Source organism: Oncorhynchus kisutch, linkage group LG11, assembly GCF_002021735.2.
Source record: "Oncorhynchus kisutch isolate 150728-3 linkage group LG11, Okis_V2, whole genome shotgun sequence".
Taxonomy (NCBI): Eukaryota; Metazoa; Chordata; class Actinopteri; order Salmoniformes; family Salmonidae; genus Oncorhynchus; species Oncorhynchus kisutch.
The window spans coordinates 18,486,254-18,509,746 of NC_034184.2; the positions used below are offsets into that span (position 1 = coordinate 18,486,254).

Below are 23,493 nucleotides of genomic sequence, written 5' to 3' on the forward strand. Positions count from 1 at the left end.
TACAGAAACAATTAGGGTTAAGTGCCTTGCTCAAGTGCACATTTTTATCTAACTAGGCAAGTCAAGTCAAGAACTGCTGGTCCGCAATATGTCATACCATGCAATTTGAGCTGTCCCTATCTGCCCAGCCTGGTTTCATAGACTAAACGTAACATAGTAAAATGTAAATCTGGAACAGAATGTATGGTTACATAAGACAGATGGTTACTTACAAAGTAGGGTGGTTGGTTGGGCGTATAACGCAAACGTCTACTAACCCAAAGGTTGAGAGTTTGAAACTCATCACAGACAACTTTTGCATTTTTGCTATTAGCAACTACTTACTACTTTTAGCTGCTTTGCAACTACTTAGTATGTTAGCTAACCCTTCCCCTAACCCTAACCCTTTTAGCAAACCTTTCCCCAATGGCCTAACCCTTTAACCTAACTCCTAAACTTAATCCTAAACTTAACCCTAACCCCATAACCTAGCTAACTTTAGCCAGCCAGCTAGCTTATGTTAGGCACCTAGCCACCTAGCTAGTATTTGTAACATTTCATAAGTTTTGCTCATTTTGTAACATATTGTACATTTTGCCAATTCATAACATATTTTCATTGCAAATTCATACCGTACACAAATTGTAATTCAAAACATATCACACGAAATTAGTGCACAAATTAATACATGCCATACAAAACGAACCATATTATAGTAAATGGAGTGTGAGGGATTTATGTACAGAATAATACGAAATGCTCTGAGACCAGGTTGGTCTGCCTCGAGGCAAACTGTCACGTTGTTACACATCCTTAAGTAAAATTATGTATTCAAATTAAACTTGGACTGGGGAACTTGTTTTTTGTTCCCTGTGAGCCTATGGCTGTTGGCGTCACTGCGAGCTATGTGTCACTCACTGCTGAGAAAAATAGCATAATTTTGGAGCAGTGATAAGACCCTCTATGGACGGATGGGGTGAGATTGGACAATTCCCCGGTACACCATAGAAGCCAAAGTTGTTATCATTATTAATGGTTTCGACTATTGTAATATATATATATATAGATATATATATTTAACATAAATAGGATGTTGGATTTGTTATATTCGAATATAGAGCGTAGCATATACTTATCTTGACCTGTGCCTATAACAAAGTTCAAAACGTATCCAACAGCAACCACAATCTTATCAGGTTTCATCAGCTGACGAGACTCTACTCATCAACCCACTTTAGGAAAACAATAATCGAGGGAGGAATTATTGAAGCGGGAATGAATGGACAGGTGCATGGGTGTTCTTACCTTATAGACATTCTCCGTTATACGGTGCACCTCGTCAGTCCGAGACATCGTGGGATCTTCTTCAGCCAAAACCATAGAACAGATTTCTTTAGTGACGGTAGCTTTCCTAAGAAATACTACTGAAGAAAAACACAGAGTAGGTGGAAGGAGCCGTAGTAACAAACAACTACAGAGGGAGGCGAACGCGCGTAATATGAGACTCCGGAATCAGGGGTTTTAAACGAAACTCGTCTACTGCACCCACACTAGCCCACGCAGTCTGGAGGCTATACCACGCGTGGAGCGCAGAGGGAAACATGTCATAGGGATAGCGCTGCTTGCCATTTTAAAGGGCTCTGCCTCCTCTTTCTCTCTCTCTCTCTCTCTCCCTCACTGCCCACACCACTGCCTCCGCTTTGCCTCTTCTGCATAAAGATAATTCATAACAACTGCATGCCCGAATGACTTCAGTACACACAATCACATACACACATCTCTATACACAACAATAATGATTTCAACAGATTGTGCTCTTGCGGTCAAAGTAAATTAACAAATTCTGCACACATTTTATGCATAACATATACCGTATAATGGCGTAGAACCAAGTGTATTTATCGAACAGTGTACAAAACACTACCACTGAATAGCTCTGTTCATTTATTTCTATTTAACTGTTACAGTTGTGCCTATAGCTATTCATGTATGAATAGGCTTAGTGAGTGGGATGTATAGTGGGTGTGTGTGTAGGACGGGGTCACTTTTCTCGTATTGGCTACAGTATGTCATGTAGGCTGGGGAATACTCCACACCTTATTCAGAAAGTCACGATCTGCACTACAAGAGCCTGTTGTAAAATATCTCTAAATGTCAAGGCCAATTCTAAAAGCGGGCCTTGGATAGAATACCAAACCTATTTTCAGTCACCTTTCATTGAGTAGGCTAGTGATGGGGCAATTTACATTCTGGTGGAGGTGAAAAATAAACTTCTATTCTACTATTTTATTTTGTAATGGAGGGAAAACAGTGCTGCTGCTGTCTGTCTCCAATATTCCAGAAACATATTATCATTATAAACATGCAGATGGGGGAGAAGTACAGTACCGTATACATTGTTGAGATATACAGGGCACTCAACCCCTGGGTTTAGGTACCTCTTTTAACAACCCTCCAACACATAACCCAACAGTAAAAATCCTGAATTAAGTTTTGTTGAAAAGCATTTTTCAATTTTGCCATTGCTTGTGTGATGATCAATACCAAACAAAAATATAAATGCAACATGTAAAGAGTTGGTCCCATGTTTCATGAGATGAAATAAAATATCACAGAAATGTTCCAAAAGCACAAAAGATTTCTCTCTCAAATTGTGTGCACAAATGTGTTTTTACATCCATGTTAGTGAGCATTTCTCCTTTGCAAAAATAATCCTGACAGGTGTGGAATATCAATAATCTGATTAAACAGCATGGTCATTACACAAGTGCACCTTGTTCTGGGGACAATAAAATGCAACTCTAAAATACCTCTAATATCTCATGTTATCTCATGTCATTTAACTGTCATTTAACTAGGCAAGTCAATAAAGAACACATTCTTATTTACAATGGACTGCCCACCAAAAGGCAAAATGCCTAGGGCAAAACACACATCACGACAAGAGAGACAACAGAACACTACATAAAGAGAGACCTAAGACAACAACATAGCATGGCAGCAACACAACTTGACAACATGGCAGCAACACAACATGACAACATGGCAGCAACAAAACATGACATGGCAGCAGCACAAAACAGGGTACAAACATTATTAGGCATAACATTATCAAGAAGGTAGTGACAACACATCCGGCAAAGCAGCCACAACTCTCAGTAAGTGTTCATGATTGAGTCTTTGAATGAAGAGATTGAGATAAAACTGTCCAGTTTGTGTGTTTGTTGGAGCTCGTTCCAGTCTCTAGCTTCAGCGAACTGAAAAGAGGAGCAACCCAGGGTTATGTGTGCTTTGGGGACCTTTAACAGAATGTGATTGGCAGAACGGGTGTTGTATGTGGAGGATGAGGGCTGCAGTAGATATCATTCCTGACTGTAGGAATGTCCACCAGAGCTGTTGCCAGACAATTGAATGTTAATTTCTCTACCATAAGCCACCTCAAACATCATTTTAGAGAATTTGGCAGTACGTCCAAACGGCCTAACAACCGCAGACCATGTGTAACCACGGCAGCCCAGTACCTCCACATCCGGCTTCTTCACCTGCAGGATCATCTACGATCAGCCACCCAGACAGCTGATGAAATTGTGGGTTTACACAATCAAATCATTTCTGCACAAACTGTCAGAAACCGTTTCCGAGAAGCTCATCTGTGTGCTCGTTCTCCTCACCAGGATATTGACCTGACTGCAGTTCAGCGTTGTAACAGACTTCAATGGGCAAATGCTCATCTTCGATGTCCACTGGCACACTGGAGAAGTGTGCTCTTCATGGATGAATCCCGGTTTCAATTGTACCAGGCAGATCACAGACAGTATGTATGTGATCTTGTCGACGAGCGGTTTGCTAATGTCAACATTGTGATCAGAGTGCCCCATGGTGGAGGTGGAGTTATGGTATGGGCAAGCATAAGCTAAGGACAATGAAAACAATATAATTTTATCAATGACAATTTGAACGCACAGAAATACCATAACTTGATCCTGAGGCCCATTGTTGTGCCATTCGTCTGCCGCCATTACCTCATGTTTCAGCATGATAACGCACGGCCCCACGTTGCAAGGATCTGTACACAATTCCTGGAAGCTGAAAATGTCCCAGTTCTTCCATGGCCTGCATACTCTCCAGACATGCCACCTATTGAGCATGTTTGGGATGCTCTAGATCAACAGCGCGTTCCAGTTCCCGCCAATATTCAGCAACTTCGCACAGCCATTGAAGAGGAGTGGGACAATATTCCACAGCCCACAATCAACAGCCTGATCAACTCTATGTGAAGATGTGTCATGCAGCAAGGGGCAAATGTTGGTCACACCAGATGTAACGGATGTGAAACGGCTAGCTAGTTAGCGGTGGTGCGAGCTAAACAGCGTTTCAATCGGTGACGTCACTCGCTCTGAGACCTTGAAGTAGTGGTTCCCCTTGCTCTGCAAAGGCCGCGGCTTTTGTGGAGCAATGGGTAACGATGCTTCGTGGGTGACTGTTGTTGATGTGTGCAGAGCGTCCCTGGTTCTCTCGAGGGGACGGTCTAAAGTTATACTGTTACACAGACACGGACTGGTTTTCTGACACCCCTATCTTTTTTTTTAAGGTATCTGTATTCTCAGTCATGTGAAAATCATAGATTGGTGTCGAGTAAATGGATTTCAATTGACATTTCTTTACATGAACTGTAACTCAGTAAATTCTTTGAAATTCCTACATGTTTCATTTATCTTTTTGTTCAGTGTAGTTGGCCCACAAGTGGTTTCCAAAATTAAATAAGATCACATGTTATGTCACATGCTTCTTAATCAACAAGTGTAGACTAACGATGCAGAGTTAAAGATAACGTTACATTTTAAAAATGGAATAGTGACATGAGGAATATACACAGGGAGTTGGAAATAACATGGCTATACACAGGGAGTTGGAAATAACATGTCTGTACACAGGGAGTTGGAAATAACATGTCTGTACACAGGGAGTTGGAAATAACATGGCTGTACACAGGGAGTTGGAAATAACATGGCTGTACACAGGGAGTTGGAAATAACATGGCTGTACACAGGGAGTTGGAAATAACATGGCTGTACACAGGGAGTTGGAAATAACATGGCTGTACACAGGGAGTTGAAAATAACATGGCTATACACAGGGAGTTGAAAATAACATGGCTGTACACAGGGAGTTGAAAATAACATGGCTGTACACAGGGAGTTGAAAATAACATGGCTATACACAGGGAGTTGAAAATAACATGGCTATACACAGGGAGTTGAAAATAACATGGCTGTACACAGGGAGTTGAAAATAACATGGCTGTACACAGGGAGTTGAAAATAACATGGCTATACACAGGGAGTTGGAAATAACATGGCTGTACACAGGGAGTTGAAAATAACATGGCTATACACAGGGAGTTGAAAATAACATGGCTGTACACAGGGAGTTGGAAATAACATGGCTATACACAGGGAGTTGAAAATAACATGGCTATACACAGGGAGTTGGAAATAACATGGCTATACACAGGGAGTTGGAAATAACATGGCTATATGATGTGCATGGGTACGAGGTAATTGAGGTAGCTATGAACAGTACATACGTAGGGATAAAGTTACTAGGCAACAGGATGATAAGACAGTAGCAGCAGCATATGTGGTGAGTGTGAAAGTGTGTGTGTGTGTGTGTGTGTCAGTGTACTGTAAGAATGTGTGAGTGTGTAGGTACAGTCCAGTGTGTGAGAGCATAGTGTCAGTGCAAGAGAGCTAGGACAAAAAAGGGGCAATGCAGGTAGTCCGGGTAGCCGTTTAGTGATCTGTTTAGCAGTCTTATGCCTTGTAGCTAGAAGCTGTTCAGGGTCCTGTTGGTTCTAGACTTGGGGCACTGGTCCCGCTTTCCATGTTGCAGCAGAGTGAACAGTCTGACTTGGGTAACTGGAGTTTTAATTTTTGGGGGGCCTTCTCTGACACCTCGTATAGAGTTCCTGGATGGCAAGGAGCTCTACCCCAGTGATGTATTGGGTCATACTCACCCTCTGTAGCGAATTGTGGTCAGATGCCTTGCGGTTACTATACCAAGCGGTGATGCAGTTAGTGAAGATGCTCCCAATTGTGCAGCTATAGCACTTTCTAAGGATCCGAGGGCCCATGTCAAATCTTTAAAGCCTCCTGAGGGGGAAGAGGCCATGTTGTGCCCTCTTCACAACGGTGTGGGTTTGTTGACCATGTCCACATCACTAAGGAATGAACATCGAGGAACTTGAAGCTCCCAACCCGCTTCACTACAGCCCCGTCGATGTGGATGGGGGAGTGCTCACCCCTCAGTCTCCTGTAGTCCACAACCAGCTCCTTCGTCTTGCTGATGTTGAGAGGTTGTTGTCCTGGCACCACACTGCCAGGCCTCTAACCTACTCCCTATATGCGGTCTCATCGTGGCCGGTGATCAGTCCTACCACAGTTGTCGGCAGCAAATGGTGTTGGTGTTGGATTTGAGGCCTCACAGTTGTGGGTGAACAGAGAGTACAGGAGGGTCCCAAGCACACACCCCTGAGGGTCCCCTGTGTTGATGGCCAGTGTGGCGGATCTAGTTGCAGAGAAATGTGTTTAGTCCCAGGGTCCTGAGCTTTTATTTATCCAGGCAAGTCAGTTAAGAACAAATTCTTATTTACAATGACTGCCTACCCCGGCCAAACCCTCACCTAAGCTGGATGACCCTGGGCCAAATGTATGCCGCCTTTGGGCCTCTCGATCAGGGCCGGTTGTGATACAACCCAGATCTGTAGTGACGCCTCTAGCACTGATGCAATGCCTTAGCCTGCTGCACCACTTAGGATGCCCTGAATGGGACTATGGTGTTGAATGCTGAGCTATAGTAAACAAACAGCATTCTTACCAGTGGAGACTGCTTAGGGGAGGACGTCACATAATAATGGGTGGAAACGGAGCAAATGGAATGGCATCAAACCATGTTTGATGTATTTGATACGATTCCACCTATTCCGCTCCAGCCATTACCATGAGCCCGTCCTCCCCAATTAAGGTGCCACCAACCTTCTGTGATTTTTACATAGGTGTTCCTTTTGTCCAGGTGGACAGAATGAAACATCTCAACGATGAGACAGCTTCCTATTCAATTGAGACAGCAGGTGAGAATAAATAGGACGACATCAATCAACATTGGTCCCTAATGACATGCAACATAGCAGGAACTGTAGGTAACTACAACATTTGAACACAGGGGGGGGGGGGGGGGGGGGGTGTAGCATTCAGCCTGATGGATTGGCAGCAAGGGGACAGACACACACACACACACACACACACACACACACACCCTGCCTCCCATATCCCCCAGATCATCATTATCGTGCCTTCCTCTGCAGACCTGGCTTTTTCAGAACTTGAAAACAGCCTCCTCTCCTCCTACACACCCCCTCACTCCATTTTCCCTGCCTGTAATCATCTCGCAGGTTCAAATCTCCCTTTTGTGAATCATAGAGCACAGCTATTCACTGTTATTCAGGTTCCCTTAATGCCTTTGCCCACCTACTCCCTGTCTCCCACACGGTCATTGGTTTGACGGGAACAATCAGTGACATAATGAAGTACTTATCCCATAGAAGTACATTTCACAGATTTCACTCAAAATATGGGTCATCAAGGAGACCTACCACTTACTCGTTGCTTGGAATCTTTAGTCATGTAGGTTGCTGTATAACAATTCTCTGTGACCAACTATGTAATTATTTAAAAGCGCCTTAGTATAATCTCTATAGTTACATTTAATTCATCACATGATTCTCTCCATAACTATGCAAACTCAGCAAAAAAAAGAAACGGCCCTTTTTCAGGGCCCTGTCTTTCAAAGATAAATCGTAAAAATCTAAATAACTTCACAGATCTTAATTGTAAAGGGTTTAAACACTGTTTCCCATGCTTGTTCAACGAACCATAAACTATTAATGAACATGCACCTGTGGAACGGTCATTAAGACACAACCAGCTTACAGACGGTAGGCAATTAAGGTCACAGTTATGAAAACTTAGGACACGAAAGAGGCTTTTCTACTGACTCTGAAAAATACCAAAAGAAAGATGCCCACGGTCCCTACTCATCTGAATGAACGTGCCTTAGGCATGCTGCAAAGGAGGCATGAGGACTGCACCTGTGGCCAGGGCAATAAATTGCAATGCCCGTAATGTGAGACACCCAAGACAGCGCTACAGGGAGACAGGACGGATAGCTGATCGTCCTCATAGTGGCAGACCACGTGTAACAACACCTGCACAGGATCGGTACATCCGAACATCACACCTGCGGGACAGGATGGCAACAACAACTGGCCGAGTTACAACAGGAATGCACAATCCCTCCATCAGTGCTCATACTGTCTGCAATAGGCTGAGAGAGACTGGACTGAGGGCTTGTAGGACTGTTGTAAGGCAGGTCCTCTCCAGACACCACCAGCAACAACGTTGCCTATGGGCACAAACCCACCGTCGCTGGACCAGACAGGACTGGCAAAAAGTGCTCTTCACTGATGAGTTGCGGTTTTGTCTCACCAGGGTTGATGGTCAGATTCGCATTTATCATCCAAGGAATGAGTAGTACACCGAGGCCTGTACTCTGGAGCGGGATGGATTTGGAGGTGGAACGACCATCATGGTCTGGGGCGGTGAGTCACAGCATCATTGGACTGAGCTTGTTGTCATTGCAGGCAATCTCAACGCAGTGACATCCTCCTCCCTCATGTGGTCCCTTCCTGCAGGCTCATCCTGACATGACCCTCCAGCATGACAATGCCACCAGCCATACTGCTCGTTCTGTGCATGATTTCCTGCAAAACAGGAATGTCAGTGTTCTGCCATGGCCAGTGAAGAGCCCGGATCTCAATCCCATTGAGCACGTCTGGGACCTGTTGGATCGGAGGGTGAGGGCTAGGACCATTCCCCCAGAAATGTCCAGGAACTTGCAGGTGCATTGGTGGAAGAGTGGTGTAACATCTCACAGTAAGAACTGGCAAATCTGGTGCAGTCCATGAGGAGGAGATGCACTGCAATACTTAAAGCAGCTGGTGGCCACACCAAATGATGACTGTTACTTTTGACCCCCCTTTGTTCAGGGACACATTATTTCATTTCTGTTAGTAACATGTCTGTGTAACTTATTCAGTTTCTTTCAGTTGTTGAATCTGATGTTCATAGAAAATATTTACACGTCAAGTTTGCTGAAAATAAACCCAGTTGACAGTGAGAGGACATTTCTTTTTTGCTGAGTTTAGTTACTGTCCCATATACATGCACAGCACACATAATAAAAACATGAGACAGCACCCCAATCCACACAATACATTCACGAACCAATGAACAAGAAAAACACTGCTATCTGCTGCCCTCTAGTTGTTTTTTATAACATACAGAGTAAAAGCAGACTGGCCAATCACTACCTTTAAAAATGCTTGTATTGTTACAGAATAAGATATTTCGTATAGACACGCCACAGGTTTGTCAATATGATATAACTGTCAAATGGTCTTCACATTTATCATCAAGAGTGTCTCAGAGAGACATTAGAGAACTCATATTTTTTTTATACAATACATATCTGGCCTGATAGTCCACATACATATTACATCAAATATGTTGGTAGTGCTTATCTTTTATATGTAGGCCCTCCATTTCAGATAAAGAAATAATTAGCCAATGCTCTGAGAATATGATATGCCAGTAAAATATTACAAACCCAGGCAGTTAGCAACCCAATATCACACTTCATTGTAAGACAGACCGAATATCATACTCACTGGATAGAGAGCTAGGTCAGGGTCTGCGAGGTTGTCTTTGACTGAAATCATAGTCAAATCTAGGCATCCGATAATAACACCAGTGTTGTCTGTGAGGTACAGAGGTAAGTAAGCCCACTGACAATATACGATTAGCCCTTCCTTTCACCAATGACACTAAACTAATTCCCAAGCCAAAAGGAACTGTAGCTTTAGATTAGTTAAACAGTTTGACAGCGAGGAAGATAAAGAATAGACATGAAATGGCTGCTTCAGCAAATAGGTTAGTGTCGTTATAAGGATTCTGTCCCCAGATCAACAAGTTGAAATCAAAGCCAAAGTCAAATGCATTCCTGACAGATTGGAATTTTACTCGAAAGCCATGCGTCCTCCGAAACGCAACCCAACCAAGCCGCACTGCTTCTTTAATACAGCGCGCATCCAACCCAGAAGCCAGCCGCACCAATGTGTCGGAGTAAACACTGTGCACCTGGCGACCTGGTTACCACGCACTGCGCCCGGCCACAGGAGTCGCTGGTGCGCGATGAGACAAGGATATCCCTACCGGCCAAACCCTCCCTAACCCAGATGACGCTAGGCCAATTGTGCGTCGCCCCACGGACCTCCCGGTCGCGGCCGGCTGCGACAGAGCCTGGGCATAAACCGAGTCTCTGGTGGCACAGCTAGCACTGCAATGTGCCCTAGACCACTGCGCCACCCGGGAGGCGGAATCAAGGCATTTTTAATAACGTTTTGGCATCTAAACAGGTTAGGTTTCTGAAAACAGTTATGACTTTAAAACATGAATGTAGGCTATTCCTCCCAAAGATAATATGTTCTGTGGTCAGATAATAAGCCTAAGTTACAAAAGGTTGAAGGGAAATAAATAAAGTGACATGCATTCATTTGTCCGTTAATCACAATTTGTTCACAGAAGACAAAAAACACACCTGTCAAGGGACTTAAGCAATAGGCACAATCAAAATAGGCCCTAAACATAAAGAGAATAGGAAAGAACCTGCAGGCAATGATCTGAAAAATAAGGTTCACGTCCATGGTTGGAGTGATAGGGTTGTTGAGTCCAGAGGAGCCCTATAGAGCCATAGTGGGGCTCACAAGACCAAGGACTAGCAGGGCACCAGGAGCATCAGTCTTGACGGTGAGGGACTGGAAGAGATGCTTCTGCTTCCAGTGAGTGAAGATAATCTTTCTGTGGCTGTGTGTTTGGGGTGGTTGGGGCATGAGACCCCTACGAGGGGGATATAGTGGCCGGCGTACCAAGTCCCCTGGCAAACAAACATGTTTCTAGACAGCCAACATCTCCCGTTCTTGCTTCTTCCTCGGTCTCTCTGAAATAAAGACAAGCAGACAGACTCAGAATGACTCCTAATTATCACATAGTCTATTACAACTGGTGGAGTATTCAACCTAAATCTGAATCCAAATCTGAACACATTTTCAACGTGAAATTAACCCTCATTGTAATTCCGCATGTTGACATATCTGAGGAGTCTAACCTTGACCTGGCTCTGGTTCTTCCTCAGCTGTCTCTGGGACTTCAGGCAGGGACTCATCAGGTACCTCTGGTAGGTCAAGGTCTCCCTACACATACAATAACAAATCAAGGTTTTAGAGAAAGGAATAATAAGAAAGAGAAAGACAGAGAAATGGGGGAGGGACTTGAGCAGAGAAATGTACGTTCTAGTCGACAAAATAGAACCTTCCATTTGTATGAAATAGAACATTCTATTGATAGAGAGATACTGTCCAGGTTGACAGTCTCATGATGAGATGGTTTCTGCCTTGCCAGCCAGTGTTGTTGTTAAGTAATTCAAACTGACCTGAGTGATGGCCTCCAGTTCAGCCAGTATAGCATCTTCATCCTCCTGTGTCAGGGAACCTGCCAGCATCTCATCTATTTCCTGAAGATAGATCAAAAGGTACAAATAAATATCAAGAAAATACAGTAATTTCAGTAATATAGCAACGCCTCTGTAAAAAGAAACAGTGGGGACCTTACCCTCTGGTATTCAATGGCTTCTTGGGTCTCATCCATAATTCTCTCCACATCCTCGATGGACATCGCCTAATACGAAAGAACAAAACAGTAAGTACAGGGAAGCCAATGTTTTAGCCATGGATTATTCATGTGGAATGCTATTTGGACTGCAGATGCAATGAAGGTAACTAAGGGCGCTTTCACATATCCCCTGTAAGATGCGTATTCTGGAGCATTTAGTAGCCTGATCCACACTATACTGCTAACAAACCTTGGCTGAAACTAACGCTGGCTGAAACAAACCCTGCACGAGTAGCAGGTCCAACATCCAGGACAGGAGAACCAGGTATTAAGAGTCGGCAGCGTAATTCAAGTGAAACTTTGTGCCCGTTACAAGCAAGCTAGCTCGCCAACGTCATGTAGAATGTGTGCCTGACAGGTTACATCCTGAAACGGTTATTTTCAGGTGTTGTGAAAGCTAAACTTATTCTGTAGAACTCTCACAAATGCTCCAAGAAACCGAACGGGGGTACCGAAATCCATGTGAAAACACCCTGAGCAACCTATTTATCTTACTGATGGCTTATGGAAAAACACATACAGTATGCTACCCATCTATGTCATAGGCATAGAGAACAAACTTAGATCTCTGATACCTTCACATACCTCATGCAATGACTTCAGGCAATCGTTTCCAACTTTAAGGCCTTCAATGACTTTCATCTCAATCTGGGCAAACTCAATGTCTTGACACTAAAGAAAACACGATTAGAAAGCATTAGTTGAGTACAGCAAACAAAACGAAAACAGAGGGACGTATCTAAAAAAAATATTGTTATTGTTGCAAAGCATTTTCTGTTTAGAGTGAACATTTTGTTGCTACGGTGCAATACATCCCATGTTACAGTAATAAATAAATTACCATGTTATACTATTCCTGGTGGTGTGAGAGTAAATGTTTGAAAAATGTTTCAACTATTTACCATGCGCTCCAGGTTGCTAATCTGGTTTTCCGTCTTGTCTAGGAGCTGGTCTTGGTATCTCTTCTTTTTGAGCAAGAGGAGGGCCTTCCTGTTTGAAAACAAAATACAGAAAGGTTAGAAAATGCAATACAATATACTAAATTGGAAATAACATAATAACAGTTTGGACACTCCTTCTCATTCAAGAGTTTTTATTTTTTACTATTTTCTACATTGTAGAATAATAGCGAAGACATCAAAACTATGAAATAACACATGGAATCATGTAGTTAAAAAAAAGTGTTATGAAAATATATTGTATATTTGAGATTCTTCAAAGTAGCCACCCTTTACCTTGACAGCTTTGCACAAAACATGAGTCTCAACATCAACAGTAGAGGCGACTCCGGGATGCTGGCCTTCTAGGCAGAGTTGCAAAGAAAAAGCCATATCTCAGTTTGGCCAATAAAAAGAAAAAAATTTACATTGGCAAAAGAACACAGACATTGGACAGAGGAACTCTGCCTAGAAGGCCAGCATCCCGGTGTCGCCTCTACTGTTGACGTTGAAACTAGAGGTCGACTGATTAAATCGGCATGGCCGATTAATCAGGGCAAATTTCAAGTTTTCATAACAATGATTATGGCCGATTACATTGCATTCAACGAGGAAACTGCATGGCAGGCTGACCACCTGCTACACGAGTGCAGTAAGGAGCCATGGTAAGTGGCTAACTAGCATTAAACTTATCTTATGTAAAAAAAAAATCTATCTTCAAATAATCACTAGTTAACTACACATGGATGATGATATTACTAGGTTAACTAGCTTGTTCAACTTAGCATATAATCAATGCGGTGCCGGTTATTTTATCATCGAACCACAGCTTACTACGCCAAACGGGGGAAGATTTAACAAAAGCACATTCGCCAAAAAAAAAGCACAATCGTTGCACGAATGTACCTAACCATAAACATCAATGTCTTTCTTAAAATCAATACACAGAATTATATATTTTTTAAACCTGCATATTTAGTTAAAATAAATATGTCAGCAGGCAATATTAACTAGAGAAATTGTGTAACTTCTCTTGGGTTCATTGCACGCAGAGTCAGGGTATATGCAACAGTTTGTGCCGCCTGGCTCGTTGCAAACTACTTTGCCAGAATTGTACATAATTATGACATAACATTGAAGGTTGGGCAATGTAACAGCAATATAAAGACTTAGGGTTGCCACCCATTCAATAAAATATGGAATGGTTCCAGATTTAAATCTATGATTTGATAGAGCAGTCTGACTGAGCGGTGGTAGGCTCATAAACATTCATTCAAGCACAGCGATGTTTATGACTTCAAGTCTATCAACTCCTGAGATTAGGCTGGCAATACTAAAAGTGCCTATTAGAACATCCAGTTGTCAAAGGTATATGAAATACAAATGGTATAGAGAGAAATAGACGTGTCATAATTACTATAATAACTAACTTCTTAAAATTGGCCGATTCATCGGTATCGGCTTTTTTTTTGGTCCTCCAATAATCGGTATCGGCGTTGAAAAATCAGTCGGTCAACCTCTAGTTGAGACTGGTGTTTTGCAGGTACTATTTAATGAAGCTGCCAGTTGAGGACGTGTGAGGAGTCTGTTTCTCAAACTAGACACTAATGTACTTGTCCTCTTGCTCAGTTGTGCACTGGGGCCTCCCACTCTTTATATTCTGGTTAGAGACAGTTTGCGCTGTTCTGTGAAGGGAGTAGTACAGTGTTGTACGTTAACTTCAGTTTCTTGGCAATTCCTCGCATGGAATAGCCTTCATTTCTCAGAACAAGAATAGACTGACGAGTTGAGCCTGTAATCGAACCCACAAATTCTGATGTTCCAGATACTCAACTAGTCTAAAGAAAGACAACAGTTTTCAGCTGTGCTAACATAATTGCAAAAGGGTTTTCTAATGATCAATTATCCATTTAAAATGATACACTTGGATTAGCTAACACAACAAGCCATTGGAACAGAGTGATGGTTGCTGATTATGGGCCTCTGTACGCCAACGTAGATATTTCATTAAATCAGCTGTTTCCAGCTACAATAGTCAACATTAACAATGTCTACACTGTATTTCTGATCAATTTGATGTTATTTTAATGGACTTTTTTTTGTGCTTTTCTTTCAGAAATCAAGGACATTTCCCAAACTTTTAATGGTTATGTGAGTACAGTTGACACTTGGTCATTAAAACTCGTTTTTCAACCACTTCACAAATTTCTTGTTAATTAACAAACTATAGTTTTGGCTAGTCGGTTAGGACATCTACTTTGCGCATGACACAAGTCCTTTTTCCAACAATTGTTTACAGACAGATTATTTCACTATCACAATTCCAGTGGGTCAGAAATTCACATACACTAAGTTGACTGTGCCTTTAAACAGCATGGAACATTTCAGAAATGATGCCATGGCTTTTGAAGGTTCTGAAAGGCTAAATGACATCATTTGAGTCAAATGGATGTGTACCTGTGGATGTATTTCAAAGCCTACCTTCAAACTCAGTGCCTCTTTGCTTGACATCATGGGAAATTCAAAAGAAATCAGCCAAGACCTCAGAAAAAAAAATATTGTAGACCTCCACAAGTCTGGTTCATCCTTGGGAGCAATTTCCAAATGCATCAACGTATAGTTTGCAAGTATAAACACTATGGGACCACGCAGCTGTCATACCGTTCAGGAAGGACAGACGTTCTGTCTCCTAGAGATAAACGTACTTATGTGCAAATCAATCCCAGAACAGTAAAGGACCTTGTGAAGATGCTGGAGAAAGCAGGTAAAAAAGTACCTATATCCACAGTAAAACGAATCCTATATCGACATAACCTGAAAGGTCGCTCAGCAAGGAAGAAGCCACTGCTCCAAAACCACCATAAAAAAGCCAGACTACAGTTTGCAACTGCACATGGGGACAAAGATCGTAATTTTGGGAGAAATGTCCTCTGGTCTGATGAAACAAAAATAGAACTGTTTGGCCATAATGACCATCATTATGTTCGGAGGAAAAAGGGGAGGCTTGCAAGCCGAAGAACACCATCCCAACTGAAGCACAGTGGTGGCAGCATCATGTTGTGGGGTTGCTTTGCTGCAGGAGGGACTGGTGCACTTCACAAAATAGATGGCATCATTAGGGTAAAAAAATTATGTGGATGGATATATTGAAGCAATATCTCAAGACATCAGTCAGAAAGTTAAAGCTTGGTCGCAAATGGGTCTTCCAAATGGACAATGACCCCAAGCATACTTCCAAAGTTGTGGCAAAATAGCTTAAGGACAACAAAGTCAAGGTATTAGAGTGGCCATCACAAAGCCCTGACCTCAATCCTATAGAAAAGGTACGGGCAGAACTGAAAAAGCATGTGCGAGCAAGGAGGTCTACAAACCTGACTCAGTTTCACCAGCTCGGTCAGGAGGTATTGGCCAAAATTCACCCAACTTGTTGTGGGAAGCTTGTGGAAGACTACCCGAAACGTTTGACCCAAGTTAAAACTTCTTAGGGCTGCAATCCCGTTAAAGGGATGATATGACAACAGCCAGTGAAAGTGCAGGGCGACAAATTCAAAACAGAAATCTAAAAATTAAAATTCCTCAAACATACATGTATCTTATACTGTTTTAAAGGTAATCTTGTTGTTAATCCCACCACAGTGTCCGATTTCAAATAGGCTTTACAGCAAAAGCACCACAGACGATTATGTTAGGCCACCACCAAGCCAAAGAGAAACTCAGCCATTTTTCCAGCCAAAGAGAGGAGTCACAAAAAGCACAAATAGAGATCAAATTAATCACCAACCTTTGATGATCTTCATCAGATGACACTCATAGGACTTCATGTATGTTTTGTTTGATAAAGTTCATATTTATATAAAAATATCTGAGTTTACATTGGCGCGTTACGTTCACTAGTTCCAAAAACATCCAGTGATTTTGCATAGCCACATCGATTCAACAAAAATACTCAAATGTAGATGATAATACTAGTTATACAAATGGAATTATAGATATACCTCTCCTTAATGCAGCCACTGTCACATTTCAAAAAAACTTTTGACAAACCATGCAATAAACCATGCAATAATCTGAGAGGGCACTCACAATAAATACAATTGTCCGCCATGTTGGAGTCAACAGAAACCAGATGATCATCACAATGCACTCCCAGGAATCCTAGTTCCACAATAAATGCTTGATTTGATCGATAATGTTCATTATTTATGTCCAAGTAGCTACTTTTGTTAGCGCGTTAGGTACACATATCCAAACGCTCATGCAGGTCCTGCATAAGTTCGGACAAAAACGTCAAAAAAAGTTAGATTACAGGTCGAAGAAACATTTTAAACTAAGAATAGAATCAATCTATACTTTTGTTATCATAGATATTCAATAAAGTACCAACCGGAGAATTCCTTTGTGTCTAGAGAAGCAATCAAACGCAGGTCGATATCATGCGAAACGCACGTGACCAGGAAATGGCTCTCTGCCAGTAACCCGACTCATTCAGTCCCACAACACAGTAGAAGCCTCATTCAAGTTTCTAAAGACGGTTGACATCTATTGGAAGCCCTAGGAAGTGCAACTTCATCCATATCCCACTGTGAATTCAATAGGGCCTGGGTTGAAAATCGACCAACCTCAGATTTCTCACTTCCTGTTTGGATTTCTTCTCAGGTTTTTGCCTGCCATATGAGTTCTGTTATACTCACAGACATCATTCAAACAGTTTTAGAAACGTCAGTGTTTTCTATCCAATACTACTAATAATATGCATATATTAGCAACTGAGACTGAGGAGCAGGCAGTTTACTCTGGGCACCTTTCATCCAAGCTACTCAATACTGCCCCTACCGCCATAAGAAGTTTAAATTGTTTAAGGCAATGCTAACAAATAATAATTGAGTGTATGTACACTTCTCACCCACAGGGAATGTGATGAAAAAAATAAAAGCTGAAATAAATCACTCTAGTATTATTCTGACATTTCACATTCTTAAAATAAAGTGGTGATCCTAACTGACCTAAAACAGGGAATTTTTACTAGGATTACAAGTCAGGAATTGTGAAAAACTGAGTTTAAATGTATTTGGCTAAGGTGTATGTAAACTTCCGACTTCAACTGTATGTATCAATGTATGATCATGACAGCTTTCAATCTCAAGCGCTTTAAAGTGACATTTACTTTAGGCATTATTTATGGTGAGAGAAGGTCCTTACTCTTTCTTGCCATCTTTCAGCAGCTGCTTGGCCAGATTCCTCTCTTTTTCCAGCTGCAGAGTGATTCTCTTTTGGTACTGCTTCAACTTATCTCTCTGCTGTTTCAGTTGCTGGAATGGAGAAGACAGAACGTGATTGAAATGAGTGGTATTCCAACAACACTAAATCGCTTCAGTTTACTGTCTAGCTTGAATTTGGTGTTAGCCCTGGTTAGTATGGGTTGTCAGACTGCCCCTAACCCACCAGTGTGTCTTAAACAACAGTGTGAGTAACAATAGCGTTATCAGTGGTTTGCCTTCAAAATAAGTCACATTGAATATGATGCAAATGGATACAATTAGTGAAATGCTATATCTGAACTAGATAACGCAAAAGAAGTTCGGAATGTTTAAAAAATTCAACAATAGACAATGTTAAAATCAAAAAAATTTTTTTATTTTTATATCAGTTGAAATTGCACTGTGGATGTATTAGACTTCATCATTGAATTGGGGGCATAATTCTATTTCACTGTACAGCCTTACCTATGGATTGTGGATCAATGAAAATGGGGTAACAGTCTACAGTAATGTTCTGTGGATGTCAATGAGTAGAGAGTTTACACAAATATTAGCGTCGTAGCTCTTATTGCAGGACTGACTGCGAGAAATGACCGCACTATCCAGCCTATCATGCATATTGACATGTGGGTGTCATTTGAGTAGCATGATACACCATTTTATTGAGTATTAAATATGCTCGATATGTAATGCTGCAGTTTAATACAGGAGAACGCTACATGCCTGAATGCATAGGCCAACTGTAAAGTTTGGTGGAGGGGCTGTTATTCATGGTTGTCCTTAGGTCCAGTGAAAGGACTTTTTAACTCTACAGCATACAATGGCATTCTAGATGATTCTGTGTTTCAACTTTGTTGCAACAGTTTGGGGGAAGGCCCTTTCCTTTTTCAGCATGGCAATACCCCGTGCACAAAGCGAGGTCCATACAAAAACGGTTTGTCGAGATCGGTTTGGAAGAACTGGACTGGCCTGCACAGAGCCCTGACCTCAACCCCACCAAACACCTTTGGGATGAATTGAAATGCTGACTCCGAGCCAGGCCTAATATGCCAACATCAGTGCCGACCTCACTAATACTCGTGGCTGAACGGAACCAAGTCCCTTCAGCAATGTTCCAACATCTAATTAAAAGCCTCCCCAGAAAAGTGGAGGCTGTTATAGCAGCAAGGGGGAGGGCAAACGCCATATTTATGCCCATGATTTTTGAATGAGTTGTTCGAGGTGCAGGTGTCCACATACATTCGGTCATGTAGTGTACTTTGCAGATCTAACATTATAAATCGATTCCCTATCTGGGTAGTGTGGGTAGAGAGCCAACTGGAACATGTTTGTAGCTAACTATAGTAACTATGTTAGCAGGCTGACTTGCTAAATAGTTGGCTACGGCTAGCTAGCTACAGTAACGTTAGGCTACTCACCAAAACGGCTCTGTCCTGCTCTGTGACTCGCGTGCGTCTCTTTCTGCCGAAAATGTTTCCCATTTTGATTCCGCATCCCCGCCACTCTGTGCAACTAAAGAGTCGACTTGTAAACAAGTCTATTTCTCAAAAGAACATTGCGTAAGCCTACAATTAGTTTGTAGAGCGGTCGACAGGCTAGATATCTTATTACTTTGCTAGTTTATTTCAGCGAAGCTAATTCTAAAAACCACACCCCTAAAGTCAGGAAGTACGGCATTCTGGTATGGACAATCGAAATAGTGGGGTTCTCTCGTTTGGGCAAGTCTGTCCTGCGCCTCCTTGTTCTTCTTTTGTGATTGGGTTGGCGGATCGCATCCAACTTTAAGGTGCATACACCGCCACCTACTGTACTGGAGTGTGAGGCCAGTCGCGACCGACCTACAGTGGCAAGAAAAAGTATGTGAACCCTTTGGAAATATCTGGATCACAACAAAAATCACAACAATAGACACAGTATGCTTAAACTAATAACACAAACAAGTCTACATGTTCATGTCTTTATTGAACCCCATGTAAACATTCACAGTGCAGGGTGGAAAAAGTATGTGAACCCTTGGATTTAATAACTGGTTGACCCTCCTTTGGCAGCAATAACCTCAACCAAACATTTTCTGTCGTTGCGCATCAGACCTGCACAACGATCAGGAGGAATTTTGGACCATTCCTCTTTACAAAACTGTTTCAGTTCAGCAATATTCTTGGGATGTCTGGTTTGAACTGCTCTCTTGAAGTCATGCCACAGCATCTCAATCGGGTTGAAGTCAGGACTCTGACTGGGCCACTCCAGAAGGCATATTTTCTTCTGTTGTTGATTTACTTCTGCGTTGTGGGTTGTTGTCCTGTTGCGTCACCCAACTTCTGTTGAGCTTCAACTTGTGGACAGATAGCCTAACATTTTCCTGCAAAATGTCTTGATAAACCTGGGAATTCATTTTTCCGTTGATGATAGCAAGCTGTCCAGGCCCTGAGGCAGCAAAACACACCCAAACCATGACGCTTCCTCCACAATAATTTACAGTTGGGATGAGGTTTTGATGTTGGTGTGCTGTGCCTTTTTTTCCTCCACACAGTGTTGTTCCAAACAACTCAACTGTAGTTTCATCTGTCCACAGAATATTTTGCCAGTAGCGCTGTGGAACATCAACATGCACTTTTGCAAACTTCAGACATGCAGAAATGTTTTTCTTTTGACAGCAATGGCTTCTTCTGTGTTGTCCTCACATGAACAACATTCTTGTTTAGCATTTTATGTATCGTAGACTCATCAACAGAGATGTTCCAGAGATTTCAGTAAGTCTTTAGCTGACATTCTATGATTCTTCTGCCCTGTGCTCTTGCAGTCATCTTTGCAGGACGGCCACTCCTAGGGAGAGTAGCAACAGTGCTAAACTTTCTCCATTTATAGACACTTTGTCTTACCGTGAACTGATGAACATCAAGGCTTTTCGAGATACTTTCGTAACCCTTTCCAGCTTCATGCAAGTCAATAACTCTTAATCGGTGGTCTTCTGAGCGCTCTGTTGTTTGAGGCATGATTCACATCAGGCAATGCTTCTTGTGTTTAGTAAAGCCAAATTTTACGAGTGTTTTTTATAGGGCAAGGCAGTTCTAACCAACATCTCCAATCTCGTCTCATTGATTGGACTCCAGGTTATCTGACTCCTGACTCCAATTAGCTTTTGGAGAAGTGACTAGCCGAAGGGTTCACATACTTTTTCCAACCTACACAGTGAATGTTTAAGTTATGTATTCAATATAGACAAGAAAAATACAATAATCTGTGTGTTATTAGTTTAAGCACACTATGTGTGTCTATTGTTGTGACTTAGATGAAGATCAGCTCAAATTTGATGACCAATTTATGCAGAAATCCAGGTAATTGCAAAGGGTTCACATAATTGAATGTACAGTGACAAGAACAATTCTTCATTGGTCCTGTTCCTTTATGAAAGTGAAATAGAGCCCTAGACACCACTTCCCTTCCCCCCACTATACCACCCAAAACCCAACCCTATCCAGTCACTCTGACCCTTTCACACAATCTCTCAGCATCTCAAATGAAATTGTATTTGTCACATGCACCGAATACGACAGTTGTAGACCTTACCGTGAAATGCTTACTTACAAGCCATTAACCAACAATGCAGTTTTAAGAAAATAGTGTTAAGAAAATAGCCATTGGATAAATTGTTCAGCAGTCTTATGGCTTGGGGGTAGAAGCTGTTAAGGAGCCTTTTGGACCTAGACTTGGCGTTCCGGTACCACTTGCCATGCGGTAGTAGAGAGAACAGTCTATAACTTGGGTGACTCTAGTCTGACAATTTTTTATATAATCTATGTCATACAGTTCACAAAATATCCACACATGCTCCACCGTTTCCTCCACTAAACACTCATCACACAGACCTGTTTCATGTCTCCCCATCATCCACAAAGTGGCATTCAAACCTGTGTGGCCAAACAGTAGTAGTCTACTACACACAACTTCCTCTCTCTTACATCCCATACTCCCCACCTCTTCCTTTACTGATCGATGCACACAATAAAATTGCCTCCCCTTACCACTAGCATCCCATTCCCTTTGCCAAAGCTCGAGCCCTTTTGCCCGGATCAAGGACTTGACTTCCCTGCGGCCCAGTGGGACCTGAATATCTACCCCCTCTCTCATCACAGCACACTCAGCCACCATGTTGGCCTTCTCATTACCCTCCACACCCACATGGGTGGGAACTCAGCAAAAGCTTACCACCACTCCAATTCCATTAAAACACCATCATCCCCACAAACAAGTCTCCCCTTTCCAACCCTCCAGTCTTCACACTAATAAACACTGCAGCCGAATCAGAGCAGATCACCACTCAGTGGTTTCACCTCCTCCACTCATCTCAAACCTATAATCATGGCCATCAACTCGGCCGCATACACTGACACATAATCAGTTAAACACTTACTGAAATCTTGTATACAGTGCATTCAGAAAGTATTCAGACCCCTTGACTTTTTCCACATTTTTTTACGTTACAGCCTTATTCAGCCTCATTCTAAAATTGATTCAACCTTTTTATTTTATCAGAAAAGGCAAAAACAGGTTTTTAGAAATGTTTGCACATCTCTTAAAATTAAAAGAGAAATACCTTATTTACATAAGTATTCAGACCCTTTGCTAAGAGGCTCGAAATTGAGCTTGATCATCCCTTGAGATGTTTCTACAACTTGATCGGAGTTCACCTGTGGTAAATTCAATTGATTGGACATGATTTGGAAAGGCACACACCTGTCTTTATAAGGTTGCACAGTTGACAATGCATGTCAGACCAAAAACCAAGGCACGAGGTCAAAGGAATTGTCCGTAGAGCTGCAGGGCACAGATCTGGGAAAGGGTACCAAAACATTTCTGCAGCATTGAAGGTCCCCAAAACACAGTGGCCTCCATCATTCTTAAATGGAAGAAGTTTGAAACCACCAAGACTCCTCCTAGAGCTGGTCAAACTGACTAATCGGGGGAGAAGGGCCTTAGAGCTCCAGAGTTCCTCTGTGGAGATGGGAGAACCTTCCAGATGGACAACCATCTCTGCAGCATTCCACCAATCAGGCCTTTATGGTTGAGTGGCCAGAACGGAAGCCACTCCTCAGTAATAAGGCACATGACTGCCCGCTTGGAGTTTGCCAAAAGGCACCTAAAGGATTCTCAGACCATGAGAAACAAGATTTTCTGGTCTGATGAAGCAAAGATTTAACTATTTGGCCTGAATGCCAAGCGTCACGTCTGGAGGAAACCTGGCACCATCCCTACGGTGAAGCATGGTGGTGGAAGCAATGTGCTGTGGGGATGTTTTTCAGCCGCTGGGACTGGTAGATTAGTCAGGATCGAGGCAAAGATGAACGGAGCAAAATACTGAGAGATTCTTGATGAAAACCTGCTCCAGAGTGAAGGTTCACCTTCCAACAGGACAATGCCCCTAAGCACACAGCCAATACAATGCAGGAGTGGCTTCGGGACATGTCTCTGAATGCC

The 23,493-nt window shown here is 42.3% G+C and overlaps 2 protein-coding genes across 9 annotated transcripts in view; both read right to left on the bottom strand.

Moving 5' to 3' along the window:
- The window catches only part of LOC109899921 (brain-specific angiogenesis inhibitor 1-associated protein 2), a 188,141-nt gene extending 186,526 nt beyond the window's left edge, over positions 1-1,615 (bottom strand). For 5 of the 7 annotated variants that reach the window (XM_031835410.1, XM_031835411.1, XM_031835409.1 and 2 more), the window contains exon 1: positions 1,285-1,614. In XM_031835410.1, the coding sequence (XP_031691270.1) occupies positions 1,285-1,359 (75 nt within the window). In that variant the 5' untranslated portion in view covers positions 1,360-1,614. Of the gene's footprint in view, positions 1-1,284 lie in introns of all 7 variants that reach the window. The other 2 variants (XM_020495555.2, XM_031835406.1) reach the window with 1 other exon arrangement.
- Positions 1,616-9,220: 7,605 nt separating this feature from the next.
- Positions 9,221-21,039, bottom strand: LOC109899152 (charged multivesicular body protein 6). 2 transcript variants are annotated; one of them, XM_031835412.1, is made up of 8 exons: positions 20,898-21,039; positions 17,960-18,069; positions 12,725-12,812; positions 12,408-12,494; positions 11,763-11,828; positions 11,584-11,664; positions 11,260-11,344; positions 9,221-11,091 (listed from the first exon to the last, which is right to left on the bottom strand). In XM_031835412.1, the coding sequence occupies exons 1-8, from the start codon at positions 21,009-21,011 to the stop codon at positions 11,048-11,050; spliced, it is 675 nt and encodes a 224-aa protein (XP_031691272.1). In that variant the 5' UTR covers positions 21,012-21,039; the 3' UTR covers positions 9,221-11,047. The 2 variants fall into 2 exon arrangements, with proteins under 2 accessions (XP_031691272.1, XP_020349797.1); XM_020494208.2 differs by lacking the exon at positions 20,898-21,039 and adding an exon at positions 19,437-19,744.
- Positions 21,040-23,493: the final 2,454 nt, after the last annotated feature.